The 18,974-nt window shown below is 38.3% G+C and overlaps 1 protein-coding gene across 1 annotated transcript; it reads right to left on the reverse strand.

Annotated features, from left to right (window-relative positions):
* Window positions 1-710: 710 nt before the first annotated feature.
* LOC146614011 (uncharacterized) lies at window positions 711-12,165 on the reverse strand. The gene is made up of 4 exons (XM_085378607.1): window positions 12,152-12,165; window positions 11,946-12,060; window positions 11,672-11,845; window positions 711-1,322 (listed from the first exon to the last, which is right to left on the reverse strand). Exons 1-4 carry the CDS (start codon window positions 12,163-12,165, stop codon window positions 711-713), a joined length of 915 nt encoding a protein of 304 aa, XP_085234733.1.
* Between the last annotated feature and the right edge of the window lie 6,809 nt (window positions 12,166-18,974).

Here is an 18,974-nt window from a genome sequence, read left to right on the forward strand (position 1 = left end):
GCTTGGAAAGAAAGACACCCTGACTTCTTTAGGTTTCTTGATGTTTTACCTAAAAACTCCAGACGCCTTTCTTTCCAAAATCCATAGACAAAAAGAATTATAGTGAGTTTTATGTGGGGCTGAACTAAAAAAATAACTTTTGGCTGGGCACTGGCTGGACAAAGAAATCAATCTGAAAAAGATGTGGGACAGGTTCAACTGATCAAGAGCAGAAATCTAAATTAACACTAACTATACTAACAAGTGAAGGAAGTGTGCTGAGCAGATAGAAGAAATACTTAGAGGAGCTGATGAATGTAAAATATGAATGAGAGACAGGATACTGTGTATATTGGGTATAAACCATTATAAGTGTTTAATTCCTCCCACCAATGCTGTCTGATAATAGTTCATATTCTCACCAACACACAATCCCAAATTTTCCTAGAAGAAGTTCAATTATTTTAATAGACTGCATCATATGATACGATGATACAAACACGATAAACACACCTTTTTTAGTCTTTTGTATACTTCATGCTAACATGCTGACATTTATTGTAATTATCACTTTCATAAAATATAGCTAGCACATTACACGTAGCTGGAGAATAAACAGTTTGAGTGTGCTAATGTGTGTGTGTCTGTGATTACAGCAAATCAACACTCTTTTATTAATCAGATTCATATCAAAGTAGATCTTCACCTTATGCAGAAGATTTCATGATATCTCACTCTGATTCTGGTTTGTAAAATTCACCTGTCCAGTTGTTAAACTGAATTGTTTGCAGCACATTCATAAGATTCTTACGAACCTCTTCCTCTGCTCTCTGCCTGTTTTCAGCTGAGTGTTCGTGCACATGTGTTTCATTTTTAACTTCTTCCTCATATGTAAGCAAGTTGCTCAGGCTCTCAGCTTCAGCACAGTTACCATAAGGCCAGTCTTTGGTGTCTTCTGTGTTCAAGCCAAACAAATTGTGACATGATCTGCAAGGAGGTAATTGTCCTCCATTCTTGATGTTAAATGCCTCACATCTGATATTCCCAGGAACCCGAATGGTTCCATCAAAGTAAGTTTTCCTGACCATTACTGGATAATAGGTCATCACTGCACCAGATACATATTCATGCCATTTGCTAAGACAGGAGGCACCAATCACAATTTTCCCTGGGTTAGAGCCTTTGGTGGACATGGAGACTCCGTAGTACCTGGCTGAACTGTTATTGTTCTGAGAGATACAGATGGTGGATGAGACCAGAAGATTTGATTCCAAGCTGTTAACAAGATCTTGTAGACTGTTCTTTATTTGTTCTTCATTCTCAGGATTTTTCTGCCGGACAATCTGGAAATGGTTACAGATATTGATGTTACAATTCTTTTTCCAAATTTCCATAACTATTACTATCATATCAATACTTAGAATATGTTTTTTACCAGTTATCATGAAATGAAACTCTGTGACAGCCCTGTTGGATCATGACATGCTCACAAGTTTAAACTTTATGCTGAAATATTTTGCTGCGTCTAAGCTGACTTTAAAAAGAAACAAAGCAGTGGTATGAGTGCGTGAGAGAAAATGCACTGGATGGATTTGTGGGCAATGTAAATTCAGAAATTACACAGGGAACAGTATTGTACACATGGAGAGTCATGACACTAGCTGATGTCTCAGTTAGATCAAATTAAAGTCAGCTGGTTCAGTCCCACCTGCCTATTAAAAGGTTTCTTATTACCAGATTGTCACACAAGACCAGTGTTGGGACTAACGCGTTACAGTAACTACATTATTATTGTGGTAACGAGCACGGTAACTAGTTATTATGCCAAAATCAGGACCGCGTTAATCGTTACTAGGATTAAGATAGGGTTGTTATTCATTACTTTGTGTGGTGGCTATCGGCTATCCACAGATTCAGTAACATTAGCAAGTGGTGAAGGCCAGCAGGTGGGTGAGGAAAGGGGACGCAGGAGGAGCAGAGACCCGAGGCGGCCCCCGGTCCGAGTGCCAGGTGAACTGAACTTCAGGTAAGAAGTTATGACCTGCAGTCTATCTGGGTCAGATATAAACCAAGTTTAGGTGCAGTTTATTTTCGTTATGCTGACTTTTCCGTAATGGGTACTAGCTAGCATGACGGAGTTTCTATACAGCTGGGTGGTGCTATGATGTTACTGATGTTGAACTTTATTTTGTTCATAAGGTTAATTATTAGAGTTTCCAACCGTCCCATAAAAAACAGAATCGTCTCGTATTCAGAGAATATTATGTGTTTCGTATTGAGGTGAAAAGGAACAGTTTGTCCCGTAATTCAGCTACAATGAAAAAAGACACAAAGCTGGAGTTATTCTGTGTCTTTGCTGCACAGCTGCCTCTTCTTCTCTCATTCTCTCCCCTCTCTCCTGTTTCTACTTCAATCATGAAACTGATCAATGATCAGCTGATCAGCTTTTCTCTCGCCCACTTTGTGCCAGAAAGAGGAAACCAGCGGATGTCGCGTTAAACAACAGCAGCATGTTTAAGCTTGGTCAGCTGTTGTTAGAATTTATTTGATATTCATTCCTAGTATCAGCTGATGTTTGCTGGAGCCACAGCTGTAAAAGCTGCTGGTCATGATATCAGTTTGTATATGTGGTGAGAGGGAAACATGAAGATGAAACCAGGAGATGTCCTTACTGAATCATCAGAGCTGAACAGGTGATGGAGAAACAGGTTTACCTTTTAGGTGACATGAATGAGTTGAAGGGAAGTTATGAACTGTTTCTGAGAGACAAATAACACCAGGATCCTTTTTTATGTAGCTGACAGCTGGTAACTGTGCAGGTGCGGGTCTAGCAAAGTGTTGCCAGGGGGGCCAGGTAGGGAATTAACAGGGAGAGGGGGGCACAAAGAAATACTTTTCTTTTTTATTCTCATTTAAAAGCTTTTAAAAAATAATTATCTGAATCTTACAACAAACGATCGATAGATTGATACATATATAACATGAAAACAGTGTGCATCGCTGTCACAACAGCGTTTGTTTTCATTCAAAGGCTTTATGATTTTTCCTATAATGGTGGGCCGGTCTCTAGTCAAAACGCCCGGGCTTATTTTTTGTCCCAGTCCAGCCCTGTGTGCAGCTCATCTGCAGTCTGCTGTTGCCTACATCTTCCTATTCGGAAGGCAGAATTTCCGAGTTCTGAGTACAATCAAAGCACCACGACTGCAGTTTTTGTGTTGGATGTAAAAAGCGCACATGACGCTGTGGTGTAGGCTAAAATCATGGCGGCGGTCAACGACGGTCGAGGCATGGGATTTCTCTCGTGGAAATATGCACATTATTTTTTCCTTTCTATTGGTAGAAAGGAAAAAATAATGTGGCCTTGTCTAACCCCCACAAAGACAAGGCCACATTCCTGTCCTGCCAGAAGAGAAGAGAAACTTCAGAGTCTTCATGCAGTTCAACCACACCTGTCATATTCCGTATGACAGGGGTCTCAAACTCCAGTCCTCAAGAGCCGGTGTCATGAAACTTTTCCATGTGTCCCTGGTGCAACACACCTGAATACAATTAGTAGGTCATTAGCAAGAGTATAGAACTTGACTGCTGAGGCGGCAACCCCTAACTAGGGGTGGGTTTTTATAATCGATTCATCAATTAAAATCGATTCTGGCTTGGATAACGTAAAATCGATTCATTAAAATCCTGAATCGATTTTTTAATATAAATTTATTTTGTCCGAAATGCCAGAATCTCTGGTGACATCTCACAAAATTTCAAGAACCACCAAACAGTAAATGAGAGCAGGTACAGGGATTCTGCACATAGACTTAAACACACAGTGCGACCCGCGGATCAGAATCAGTTAGATGTCGCCTTTCTCACAGTCGGGGCTGAAAGCCGACAGCTCGCTGATCCAGGTCCGCGCTTTGTGTTCACGCCCTTTACGTGCTGATTCTAAAGCTGTTAGTTTGATCTCTCTCCAAACAATATTGACCGAACCAGCAGCAAAAGAAGATCCAAACGCTTCACATAAACATCGTCATGAATTCACTCTTTTACTGTTTTGCTTCCATTGCGATGCGCAGCTCTCTCTCTCTCCCTCTCTCCCTCCCCCCCGTCCCCCCCTTCTCTCTCGAACAGTTTCGCTTTCTTCATTATTCGCTTGCTTGCTTACAGCGCTGTCGGCCGGTGTTTTTTTCCCTTTTACATTCTTCCGAAAAGAAAACCTCATTTCTGCTGTTCAATACTGAACAAATTGAAACTTTTTAAAATTATTCAAAATGCAAAATGTTTAGCCGTGTCTCTAATAAAACCGCTGTAACGTAAGAGGTAATGTTGATTAATTAATGGTTTTGTTTCGTTTTTGATCTACTGCAGAATATTTTTATAAAATCCCAGGCCAGGAAAATCACCTACATGTTTTTCTGTGTTTTATCTTCAGCTACTTTGACACAAAGGCATCTGCTGTGATGCTCACACCTTGGATAAAGTCTTGAGAGTGTCAGCTTCCTTTTTATAGATACAAAAATATGTAAATGTCCTGATCTGAATTATATCTCTGACTGTCAAAATTTCCCAGATTTAAATCGAATTTAATCGAATTAAATCGAATCGTGGATCGAATCGATTCGGGACCTTGTGAATCGGAATTGAATCGATTCTAGAAATCAGTGACGATACCCAGCCCTACCCCTAACCCCACTCAAGTAAATTTAAGTAAATGTATGTATTTGGAAACATACATCCATCCATCCATCTTCAACCGCTTATCCGAGGCCGGGTCGCGGGGGCAGCAGCCTAAGCAAAGAGGCCCAGACTTCCCTCTCCCCAGCCACCTCCTCCAGCTTATCCGGGGGAATACCAAGGCGTTCCCAGGCCAGCCGAGAGATATAATCTCTCCAGGGTGTCCTGGGTCTTCCCCGGGGCCTCCTCCCGGTGGGACATGCCTGGAACACCTCACCCAGGAGGCGCCCAGGGGGCATCGTTGTCAGATGCCCGAACCACCTCAGCTGGCTCCTATTTGGAAACATATACTTCTAAAATAGTTTTATTGCACCATGTTCATTCACTCATGAGCTGCTGTAACATGAATGAAATGGCTGAATTGCCACCTCAGCATGCAGTCAAGTTCTTTAGTCTTGCTAATGACCTACTAGGTGTATTGCAACAGGGACACATGGAAAAGTTGCAGGACAGCGGCCCTCGAGGACTGGAGTTTGAGACCCCTGCCGTATGGTGTTCATGCAGTTTTCTACCCCACAGTTACAGCATGTCTGACTGCCTGTTCAGCATGTGCAAAAATATATGATGAGTTTAAGCATGTGATGACAAAGGCCTTCCATTATGGTGTTTGTCATCACATGTCACAGACATCTGGATGATCATTTGGAATAAACAAAAAACTAAAAACTTGTTACTTCATCTTATCTTTATTATTATTATTATTATTATTATTATTTTACATTGTTAGGCATTAGGTTTATTTGTAGTAGTCCTTTCCAACTTCTTTCCCTCTTCCATGTTACTGTGGCAGCTTGTCAGCATCTATTTGGGGTTGGGAGTGGAACAGAAAGTAAGGAAATCCAAAGTGCCATTAAAACCAGGAGAGGTTCTTATATTTCAGAAGAAGGGATTAATTCAAAAGAAATGACCTCAATGCCATATTTTATTTAGGAACCCTAGAGAGCACTTTGCAAAATAACACATTCTTATAATTTCACCCTCAGATGAGCCAAGCTACGACTGTCAGGGAAGGTGATGTAGGTACAGAGCATATGAGAGTGGTTAAGTTTGTCTCTTGTCTAGATGAAGGCTCAAGAGAGATCAATGGCAAGGCGTAGAGATTCAGTATCTTCAGTGGACACTCCATTTCTGGCACAAAACACCTGTAAAAGATGGTCGATTTAGGAGGTGACCCGACAACTTCAGCCTGTCAAACATAGCAATGGAGTAGTGTGTTAAAAAAAAACCTAATTAAGCATGCAATCAGTACCCTAAGAATTATTATGGTAGTTAAACACAGTGACAGTCACATAACACTTCAAACAGAGGTGATCCAGTAATGCTGCACTAATGAATTAGACTAACTATTCACTTTAGCTAAAGTTATTAAGTCAGCTAAAGAGTTGGGATGCTGTGTAAGACATAAATAAAGCTAAAACACAAAGGTTTGGGCACCGTTTTGCATGTTTCCCTACTGTAGGGGTCTCTGCAAGCATACAGAAGGGGTACTCTGAGAGGGTACAAGATGACAACTTTGGAATTCTACTAGAAACAGTCGATCATATTTGTTGTCAAAGCTGAATTCAGGAGAAGGGTCTGGCTGCAGCCACTGTGGAGCTCCACACTAGCCGTAAACACGCATGGATACCGTGGAAGTCTTGCAAGTTGATCACAAAGGTTGGTTAAGTCTTTCTTAAATAAATTTGCCGTTAGTGATTTTATAATTCTAGGAATCGTCTAGTTTTCTTACAATGATCATGTTGCCACTTATTTAGCGTTACAACAACATTCCTCCTTATTTTAATGTTTTTTCATCGTGCTCCATGGCAGAGAAACACACAAATATGCTTTTTACTGGGCCTGGTTTAAGTAAGAGAGCTGGATTAATGGCTTCTGTGGGCGAGAAGAAGCAAAAAAACACATTTTGCATTAGAGTATGATTTATTGTTGGTGTCAGAGATGCAAAATAACAAATACTTCAATACTGTACTTAAGTAGAATTTTCTGGTATCTTTACTGCTGTACTTTTTTGTGCCTACTGTATACTTCTTTATACTTCTACTTCTCACATTTTAGCACGCGTATCTGTACTTTGTAATCCGTACATTTGTAAATCAGCCCCCCGCACGCGTGCTTTGGACGCAAGATTACTTCAAAATTTTGTACATAAATTATATTTTAGACCCTGTACTTCTTGCTTCGACTTGACTAAAAAGTCGAGTCAGTGCTTTCTAAACAGAGGTATCTAAACTGTAGTAAGGAACGTGTGTACTTGTGACACCTTTGGTTAGCGTCAACACTGTAAATTTCGTCACAAACAGATTTATATATTTATCAATACTTCTATTCGTTATTCTTTTCTGTACAGCTTTTTTATTGCCCAGATTTTAGTTAGCCCCTGTTCAATTGACTGTTATATGTCAATAGAAACATGTCTCACAAATTAAAGTGTCTTGTAAAATATTTGTGGGGTTTTTTTTTTCAAGAATTTTTTTCCCAAATCTATTACATGCCAACTGTAAATTGTTATTTCTGCTAAATCCTTAACTTAAATGTGTATATGGTGTTTATCTGTTTCTCTCTCTGTTTTAGATGCACACATCAATCTGGAATTCGGGCTTAAAGCCAGAATTGCAGGAATGCAACACGTGTTGCAGAGGACTCTTTCACTGCCCTCTGTGCCCCACTTTCAGCCCTACTGTCAGGGCAAAGATTGAGGAGCATTTAAGTGTGCATATAAAAAAATGCTTTGCCTTTCAAAGGTATGTTTGTATTAAATATACTTTATAGTTATAAATATGCACTTTTTTAAGCACTTCTGCAGTATCTTTGTTGACTTAAAAGTTGCTGTTGATATTGTACTGTTCATCTGCAACAAAAATAGTGTTTTTATAAAATATATTTTTATTTACTTTTCACCACTTTCCTTGACATAAGTTTTGTGATCCATACCATTTTGCTTTCATTATTGAGGTTGGCTTGGATGTTTTTGTTAACATGTACAATCTGATTGTTAGACAAATTGATTGCATTCTATACAACTACATTTAAATTACATCTGTTTGTTTGTTTGTTTTTCTCTCTTACAGATAAAATGATATGCCGGTGCAGGCTGCCTTGTAGGACAACAGGACACTTTCACTGCCCTGTCTGTAAGATTACAATCATACGGCGTGGGGATATGGCAAGGCATTTATTGTCTTGTCAGCATTCTTCAATACCAAGTCAGCCACCATTGTCAGGACTGCTCCCCGCTGAACTCTTCGAGGAGCCCCGTCTCCCCCCCAAGGTTTTGTCTTCGGTATCTGAACCATTTTCTGAGTCTTTGTTAGAACATTCATTGGCTCTACCCTCTGTGTTCAATAAAACTACAGCTGATGGAAAGTCCATGAAAATGACATGCCCTCACTGTGGCCTTACTCTTCATAGCTCTGGCAAGCTATTTGCACACTGGAGAGAGGAAGCCAAAGCTGTGCTTGAAGGACAACACGTGCCCATTTTCAGACTGAAAAAGCGCAAGTTCCAGGAAGTCAGTCAAGTCAGTATTCACTTTAAACAGTAGTGTAATTACATGGTTAGTGAAATTTGAATAACTGTTAAAAAACTGTTCTGCAACAGAGAAATAACTATGTTTTCATCCCCATTTGCCTGACACAGGAGCCAGCAGTTGTTGAAGATCTGCGTCCTGCTGTGCAGTGGGTTGTCCAAAATAAGGCACTTTTCTGTGGACACGTAACAATGCCCAAATATCTGTCCTTAAATCAAGGGGACCAGCAGAGGGTCTTAATAGACATGTCAGAGGAAGAAGATACTGGAGCAAGGGACTTGTTCCTCTTTGTTTTCCAGTTTGCAGAGGACATGGAGCTCTTTTTGAAAGCATGTGCTGATGAGCAGGGGCTAAGGGTCAGTGCTATGTTTGACATGTAATGGACAAATGAAGGCACTGGCTGTGTTTGTTTGTTTAATATGTTGTTGTTGTTGTTTTTTTGTTTTGTTTTTTGCGTAGTACAAAATTCCAATTAAACTTATTTCAAAATGTTGTTCACTTTATTCTGTGTCCATACTTATAATAAAGGATTACAGTGTAACAGCATTAAATGTAAATGTAACAGCATTTTTTTTTAAACTTGTAATTTCAAAATAAAAAGCTTATTGTTGATATTAATAGAAAGAATTGTAATCAATAATATTTTTATACATTTTAAACATTAACACTCTAGGCTCTATCCTGGCCATCTGTGGACACTTCACTTATTCTTTTTTTTGACTACTGCACTGCAGTGGACCAAAAGAATGACACGGGTTTGATCTTAAGGATCTAATAGTTGTGTGTGTTGTGCATGACATTGCCACACAAATATGTATTTGCAAGATAGAGTAGAATAAATTATGACGCATGAAATATTACATAGGCTGCAGTGAATTTCTGTTGATACAGCCTATTGAGCTTTGAGTTTCCCAGTCAAACTTAGCTTTGAAGCACATGCTAAAAACACTTTTACTCTTGTACATTTCATAACAAGACACCATAGCCAAAATATTAACAAAATATATATTATTAAAAAATTCAAAGCTGCAGCACATACAGCAACAAACACCGTTAGTAAATGTGTCCTGGAGTTTATGCAGGTGCAGAAAGTGCTGCTGCTGTAAGTAAGCCTAACAGCTTCCAGATCAATTATTTTTCTGGAAAGATGGTGGGAAGGGCATCACTGCTCATTTCTACAGTCTCCCAGATCTTGGAATACAATCCTTTTGTACCATGAAACCACTTCGCAGTACTAGGAGTCCACTAAAACCTATAAAGAGAGTGATCCTGGAAGAAATGGGGAACACACTAGTGACCTCAACAATTGCAAGACAGCCTTTTCCCCGATGCTCAGATACAATTTTGATTTTGATGAAAAGGACTGGTGCTATTTTAAAGAGTCACGTCGGCAAAAGTAGATAAATGTTTTAAGAAATATACATTTTATAGCATTTTGTGAACATACACAAAAAGTGGCCATTTTTGGCAACAAACAAGCTGAGAGAGAGTTTTATATTTTTTGCTCTCCTTGAACAAAAATAATAGTGCATAATAATCAATGTTGATGTTAATCAATTAGATGTCCCAGACACTACTATTAATAATACAGCAGCCCCTCGTTTATCGCTGGTGTTAAGTTCAAAAAATAACCCGCGGTAGGTGAAATCCATGAAGTAGCCAACTTTATTTTTTACAATTATTATAGATGTTAAGACTGTGAAACCCCTCACTACATGCTTTATACACTTTTCTCAGACAGGCATGAACATTTTCACACTTTTCTCTTTTGTTTAAACACTCTTAGAGTTCAAACCTTCGTAGAAACATAAGTCCGGATTATGGAATGAAACCTAAAGGTGCATTTGAGGGTGCAAAACGTTTCGTCGGCATTGTTGTGTTTGTTTGGGAGAAAACTTACAAACATACAGTACAGCACTTCAGAGTTACATTGCTAGCGATCGAAGATTTATGTAAATTCGACAAGCTAAACGCATTCTGTACTGTACAGCAGGAGTCCCCAACCTTTTTGCACCACAGACCACTTTAATGTCAGACAATATTTTCAGGGAACGACCTTTAAGGTGTCGCAGATAAATACAACAAAAGAATAAAAAAAAGAAACTGTGGTATTTTGTAAATATAATAATAAACGTGACTTCAGCTGTGCGCCAGCAACAATGACAGTGACATCCTCCTCTCTGCTTCTTAACGGTCTCTGGTCGCTATGGTAACGTGTAAATAGTTCTTTCAAAATAAGACACACAACTACAACCATACATTTCACACCGGAGGATCAACTCTCGCGGAACGGTACCAAAAGACTCACGGACCGGGACCGGTCCGTGGGCCTATTAGGGACCGCTCCTGTACGGGAGACACTGGACTAGATTGATTGACAATGGTCTACAGCAATCAGAACGCACAACACGATGTACTGTAAAAAAAATAATAAATCAGCGAAACAGCAAGTGTCACTTTTGGCCACGAACAATTTAGGGGATGGTGAATTTTTTTGAACAAACCCAGAGTGTTTAAAAAAAAACCCACTTAAAACCATTTTTATTTCTCAGCAGCATCAATAGTAACAAAAACGCAATTTAGTCATAGTCGATTTAACTGAAGTTACATGTTTGCGGTTACTGTGGAGGTCACGTGTTTCCGGTTACTGTGGAGCTCCACAGTGGCTGCAGCCAGGTGCTCTTGGAATTCAGGGCAAACTACGCTAAATTAACGTTTTTAGCTAGCAGCTACAATAAGCATAAAAGTTACCGTACGGCTATCATTTGTTAACATGACGCTTGTTCTTATACATGTAATACATTTATTACCAACCTGAGAGTTTATCCGCTGGTCATTCGACATGACGAATGACTTCTGAAGTCTTAATTCAGCTCAAGACGCTGTAGATTCCCGTCAGTAACACTTTCGGTCCGCTAGTAAAACGTAGTTCTATTAATCTGAGCTCGATCACTCTTGAACCGGAACCGGATGTAAGTTCCAAAAAACTGAATTTTGGAACTGAAATTGAATTGTAGAACTGAAACTGAATGGTGAGAAGTGAATCTGAAATTATTCGAGAGCTAAATTTTCAAAGGATAAAATACGGTTTCAACGCAAATTAATTCATTTTCAAAATATAAAATTCAATTTCAATTTAGTGATGATCATTTTCAAACCAATAAATTGAATTTCAAATTAGGATAATTCATATTCAGTTTTTAAAAGCATTTATTCAAGTTACAATTCAGATTCAATCTGAGCAATTCAAATTCAAATTTAACTTATTCAAATTCAGTTTCTGATGGCACAGATTTCTGCCCATATCACCTTCTGTTTGGCACTGAACCATAATGTACAGAAGGTGCTTTAGTTTTTCTTTGGATTTGATATTAATTTATACATGAAGTTTGAGTGAAAATGAATCATTACTGAATGAAAGTAGCAGTCATATTTTCTTACCATGTCAAGCACACAGGAGAATGGACTCCGCCTGGGCAGTTGAGTGGAATAGAGTTCAAAAGGCCTTCGATAGTCTTGCCTTAAGTTTTGAAAGATCTCCGTATCAGGGATGATGTCTTCAGGAGAAACTGATGTTTGCATGATATTTCCCAGAAAGAAGATGCTGTGAAGCATCTGTTTGCACAAAAATATATCATTTTCCATGCTGTATAAAAATGGTGTGTTCAAAACACGCTGACAGTACCATTCATTATGTCCCCATCAGATAAAGTACCTCATCAATCAATGTTGTAGTGTCTTGTTGAATCGTGGTCTTCAGTTTCAGCATTTCCTCAATCATTATCAAACTGTTTTTCTTAAAATTATATGCTTCAGTGTCTTCACATTCTCTTTTAAAATGATGAACAACAGTTAATTTTTTTAGAGTTAAATAAAAAAGTATAATGCTCTGATAAACTTTTAAGACCAGTTAATAGATACCTGCTGTCTTCCATAGAAGTCTAAAGCAATACGGAAGAAAACAACACATTACCAAATTAAACATTTCAGTGATAACCCAAAAAGATATTGAAGATATTTGTTTTAAAAAATAAAATAAAATTGAAAACTGCATAAAAGCAGAAACTCACCATTGCAAGTGCACAGTAAATGAAACTGGAAGTGTAGCTCTCCCACTTCAGTCAAACTATTCCTGCCTACATACTTTGACGTGACACGTCACATTACATAATTGCTCTGGGTGCATTCTTGTGCAACATGTGGCAGGATAAACAAATGAATGCACACACAAATGTGCCAGTTGCTAAGCAGAGGAATTACTTTTGTTTTGTGAATAGAGCTTGAATGAATTACCATTTAAGGGCTCTGATCTTGCACAACAGAAGATTTGCATTTCAATTAAAAATTGTAATGCAGTGACAAAGTTTTTAAATAAGTTGACTTCAGCATTTGCCCACTATGGCAGTCTGAAACAATGAAAAACTAGATGATGCAGTTGCTGAAAAAATTGTGGTGGGATTGTCTGTTGATCGGTGTTTGGAGGTAAACAGAATGGTTATAAAAGCTGAAGGGATGTTACAGCACTAACGGCAGTGATAACTGCAAAAAGTTCAAAAAATGTAATTAAAGTCTTTCATCTTAGAAATAATGTATTGTGGCTCAGACAAGGAGGAGACAGAGGTGTTGTTTGGTCTTGCTTCCCGCGAGTTAGCCCGGGAGCACAGCCGTTTATTAGCATTCAACAGAAACACAACAACAACAACAAAAAGGCGCTCTCTCCACCCAGAAACACACAGTCGCAGAGAGACAGCGTCACCTGTAACCATGGCAACATAACCTGCGGCCTGGAACAACAGAACATAGCTGTCCCACCCCAAACAACCCTGACCCACTACAGTATGCTGATAAACTCCTATAACACATTGATAGCTTATATTGTACAATTTACAACATGTGATGTATATTGGTCGTCCATTATAATAATGAGGGCCTTAAATTTGAAAATCTGACACATGAACAGTCCCTGCTGTTAATCAGCTGTTGTCTGGTGTCCATTAGTATGTGTGTGAGAGAGAGAGGCAAACAGAAGCTATTTTAAATTGTGGTTGTCAGCTTTAATACTTCACGCTATGATAAATAGGCTCCCAATTTTAGTATGACACAAACTGACTGAAAAAAAAAATATATATATTTTGTTTCCTACACTAAAATCAGTGTCAATACTCAAAATCACATGACAGTCAGGGACACTGACAAAGAAATAGATATGTTTTCAAATCAAAGATTTATCTTTCAGGTAAATGGTTGAATATGATTAAAGAACCACGCTTGAAATGAACAAATTTTCAGTTTAGCTAAACCACCATTAAGTGCATCCACCCGATTTAATTTTTTATTTATACAGAACCTTTCCAGTTGCTGCCGCTTGTTGTCTGATTTCTGTTATTTGCCTTAGAAAATGCAAATTAAACCCTCACAAAGGTTAAAACCACAAATATAACTTTTACAGTTGGGTATTAATTTTTTATGCAAAAACGGAATTATACTATGGAGTCCTCCATTCACCTAGGTCAGCTTAGCACAAAGAGTAGAAGTCACCAAAACAGAACCTAATGGTACACAATAAGTAAAACAAATGGAAAAGGACTTACACTTAAAAATGTATGTAATAATTACTGTAAATAACTGAAATTTCAACTGTAAATGACCATCAAAAAGAGTAAATATTTGTAATGGGTATGCTAAATTACTGCAAATTGACAAATGATAAATTGCCTTTATTTTTACACTGCTAATGTGCTGAAAATACACTATTTTACAGTAATGCGGCACATTATCTTTGAAAACAACATAAAAAATTTGTAACATTATTTGCAATTAATCACCTTACAATTTGAGTGCTCTGGAATGCACACAGTCTTTGCAGACTACTAAGGATCAGACATCCTATCAATATGCAATCAATTATATAACTCTAATCATTAATGAGTATATGTTTCTAAGCATAAATGACAATCCAACAATATAACTCTGACCACAACTTTTAAAAACTTTCAAACTTCTGCTTTCTGCTGTGTTTCAGATATTCCAGGATGCTGGATTTCCTTTCTGCCACCAGCTTCTTATACTCTTCATCCAACCTCTTGCCCAAATCGCTCATGCTCGTGTCTGCCCGATTCTCCCTGGGCTACACACAACAGACAATAACATAATTTAGTGACAGTGTTTACAGATGATCATCTTTATTAACGAACAAGTCCAGTAAACAAATTTAACTTCTCACCATGTCTTTAAAGGCCTCTCCCCTGTAATAAACCGTGGAGCCTGGATACTCCATTCCCTCGTCACGTAACTGCTTCATGCTTGAAGCCACCAGATGCAGCTCCTCTTCATCATAGGCACATACCTGTTGGTCCTCACAGGTCATCAGAACGAGCTGCTCACATGGGAACGAGATGCCTTCGACCACACCAATAACCTGCATGGTTACAACCTTCGGAAGGTAGAATTTCCCCCAACCGTTCACCACAAGAAAATTATCTTTGTAAACGGTGTCCTCAAGCCTTGCTTTCCTCAATGTGGCACCAGCCGGCTTCTTTAAGGGGAAACGCTCACCTTTATTTGCAGATACAATCTGTGAAACACCTGCTGGGGAGTCATCCTCACCTGCAACATATGGCAACACATGCAGTTTCTTTAAGGATGGAAAATAATTATTTCAGCCTTCCTTTTACATGAGCCAGAGATGATTGTACTGTACTTTTTTCTCTTTTGACAGGTGGGACATGAGACACAACAGGAAGGTTATGTTTCAACCTGAAATACAAAAGAGATTGTGATTGTTATAAAGTTTATAAGAACATTTTTCCTTTTACAATCCATTGTCATCCTGTCTCTCGTGCTCCTGTAGCCCAGTCAGTCAGCCTCACTGTATGGAGCTTAATGCCAAATAATTACTGTTATGTCTATCCTCCTGAAGTCATAGCATCACAGTAATTTGTTTTGTATGTTCAGAAGCTTTGTGCTTGGGATATAAGTTTCCATTTCTGCACTGAACCATCTACAATCCTGAGTCCATACATCCTGTGAGTGTTTGGTTCAAGGGTTCAGTCTACAGTCAGAGTCGGGTCCTCATCTTCAGTCACAACAGTGGTTGTTACTGTCTGTCAATGTTTCTGAATTATTTAAGTATATTTCCTAGAAGTATTTGTTTCATTTCACTCCTGTGCATCTCTTCTCCCTCTGTGTGAAAGGCAGTCTTCAATAAGAGGTTAGGTCAGTGTACAGATGTGCTCCATATTCCTTGATTCAATCGGAAATTTCACTTTTCAGTTAATCCAGCTCATTACAGGTTATGTCCATGATGCTTGGATTTCATATCACACTCATGCTAATTTACAATCAACAATCAACTGGTGGGGGAGGCTGTTACATCTTGCAGGAGGTCTCCTCTCCAGGAACTCACTCTGCAGGAGGGGGAGATATTGCAATCCCCCCTGGCTTCTGCTCCGCGGCTGCTGAGCGACCCCTCATCTGGGACTCTCCTCAGCTCTTTCTGGGACAGTGGCGCAGCTGCCCCTCTGTTGGTCTTCCTTGGTCTCCTTTGCTCTGGGGGCCTCTGGATGTCTGGAGCCTTGATCTCCTCCATACCTGCTTCATGCCCTGGAGGACGGGGCTGTGGCTCCCCACACCCTCTAGCAGATCATTGCATGAAGGAACCTTTTAAATACAAGCACGTCCATGCTCACAGGTGTACACACGGGTGCTCACACACACAAACTACACCCTTTTTGGCTCCTACCTCAAAGCACACTGTGTGCTGTCGATCTTACGTGCTGCACAATAATGTTTAATATTTAGTATTTACAGTTATATTCACATAGGTCATCGCGATGATGTTGTTTATTATATTGCTCTTTTTTTTTGCTTGTTTTCTCTTTTTTCTTTCTCAACAGGTGATCGAGGTGATTGATATATGTATTTTTTGTCAGACAATAATTCTGATGGCAAAAGAACCAAATGGGACAGGAAAAAAAAAATTTACAATCAACAATAATTATTTGTTACTTTCTTTTGTTTTGTTTAAACATCATAGATTCCAGTTTACTTGTGCTGCAGATCAAGTACCATAAGTACACATCTCTAATCCTCACTACATACATAAATCCACAGGTCAGAAAAATTACATGACGATTAACACTATACTCATGACAAAACACAAAAACCTCACAGCTGGAAACATAAACAGAGCTGAAGTTTAATCTGACAAATCAGGTGTGTACAGCCTAAATATCAGAAAACTGCTTCTTACCTGTGACGCTTTACAGATGGAGCCATTCTGATTTTCTGTCACCTAAAAAATTAAATTACATCATTAAAAGCAGTGGTGGATAAATATTTGAAAACTTTATTGGTTCACTAAGACCACAGTGAAATAATATAACAAGCTTTTCTGCCTATTTATATCACTGAAAAACTTTCAGCCAATCAAATAGAGTTACTTTTCTGTTGTTTGCATCTATGTGGCTTTGCGTCTCCAATAGAAACACAATCACATACAAAAACACACACACAAACAAACAAAAAAAGCAAACACTAAAATGTAAACCATCAAGACAACTGAGCTTAAAGTTGGGAACTGCAAATGGTCAACAGAACAACAAAGTAAAATAAATCCCAAATCAAGTCCCAAAATAATAATTACATAGGCTGCAACAACGGAACCCATATTCCCATAAAACGTCCCTCCACCCCAGATGCTGAGGAACAGGAAATAGCAAGAACTGGTTTTCCAGTGATTTCCAAGATCTATACATGGTCCCGGATTTTTTTAAACTCATCACTGACTGCTCAGTTTGAGAGAGGAAATCATAATACATTATTGCTTGGTGACAGTGGGTATCCTGTAAGGATTTTTTTGTTTACACCATACTTCCACCTAATTACACCTGTGTGCACTTTGGGTCTGGTGGAGCGCATGTTTGCGGCAGAGATAAAACTGGACGCACCTGCAAGTGCCAGCAGCCGGTGCGGAAACCTGTGGCGAGGAGAAGTCGCAGGCTGACTGACGATGTGGACGCTTCTTACTATGAAGACAGAAATAACAGAGGGTGCACTAAACTAAACGGTCATGTTTTACTAGTTTTACATGGGTTTGCTTTCATATTAGAGCCAGTTTTTATTCAATCTTTTCTGCACAGTATTTTAAAAATATGCATGTATATATCATAAGTAAGTCAATATAAAATATATTTTAAAACATTTTAGTAAAATCTAAATTTAATAAATCTGAATCTTTTTTACATTTTTTGTTTGCCACCTGTACACATGATTTCTGTTGTGCATATTGTGAAATGTCAAATGAACTACAAGACCCAAAGTGTAGCTTCTGTTTTCTTGTTCAATCTCGCATGCGACCACGCTGAGTGTTTACAAAAGTAAAGAAAAAAACTCTAGCTCTGGATTTTCATAGAAGAGATGTATCCAACAGTTTTTACACGAGCAGCCAACACGAATTTGAAATAAAGGCATAATTAAATAAAACCCTTGCTCACTACTGTTTAACAAACAAGTAAAAGTTGCTGGTTACCACGGCCAAAGAATCATAGCTTTTGCTGCTTTGACCGATATAACGATATATTTCGCACAGTTATGCTCGAGAATGTGACGCAGAAGCTTTTTAACTGGCTGCCATGAGCTTATTTTACATTTATTTTGGTTTGACAGAAAGAAATCCAAAAGGGGGAAACAATATGAAGATATTGGACAAAATTACCAATTGTTTTTTTAAACATACCATAAAGAATCACAACCAAAGTCCCGCATGTGCACTGCTCAGAAAAGACAACTTTAGTTCAGGTAAGTCCTGCTCTGTTTCATCAACATCATCAACAACACGGCTCAGCTCTCACCATGTGTCTCCCACTTTTCTTACAAATGTTAACATTTGTAAAAGTTAAAAATATGTGTTTGACCTCAATTGATATTCGCCACAAAGTTATAGAGGACACGAGCATCATTATTGTTGTTACAAATAGGTAATAGAAATCTGAAAGCAAAAATTTTGTGATCAAAATAATTATTTACTCAAGTTTATTAAATAAATAAAAGACAATAGTTACCACAACAGTAGAACTGTGGGCTTGGCAGTCATCTTGGAAAAGGATACCTAAGCCTGCTGTGCAGCTTTTATTCACTGCAGCCACTCCCAGTTAGACAACCTTCGTCAGTGTTTGTATATACAGAGCCAGTATAATAAATAAATATTTAGCACAATCAGTATAAAATCCTGAAAGCTACAAAACATGGGATGGTTCATTTACAAACACAAGTTTCACTCTTTTTTGTTGAAAAAATCAAATTGTTACACACTTAAATTTACAAAAAAACCAAAAATGTTAGAAATCTGTACTGTCATGAACAAAAATGTAAACCTGATTGAGGTCCAAAATAGAATTGACTGTTTTGGACTACTTTTGATTTTACATTTGTATTTCACCTTCAAATAGTTTTATTTTAATATTTTCAGCTTGCCTTGCTTGGTATCATTCTTTTCAGCTCAACCTCATTACATAAAAACATAAAATCCTAGTAGTAGGGAAACTTTGTAACTGTAAAAACCACAGACATGTTTAGTAAATTATGCTCAACATGTAAATTGTAAATTCTGAAAACTTATGCACAAATTTTGTAAACAGACTTATATACAACTATATATCTAAAAATGCAGCCAATGTATCTGGCTTTGTTTGTTTGTTTGTTTGTACACCCATTTAAAAATACTATGATAACTAAAATGAGAGAA

Source organism: Diplotaxodon limnothrissa, linkage group LG18, assembly GCF_057381915.1.
Source record: "Diplotaxodon limnothrissa isolate DT_005_m linkage group LG18, D_limnothrissa_male_GT1.1, whole genome shotgun sequence".
In the NCBI taxonomy this organism is placed as follows: Eukaryota; Metazoa; Chordata; class Actinopteri; order Cichliformes; family Cichlidae; genus Diplotaxodon; species Diplotaxodon limnothrissa.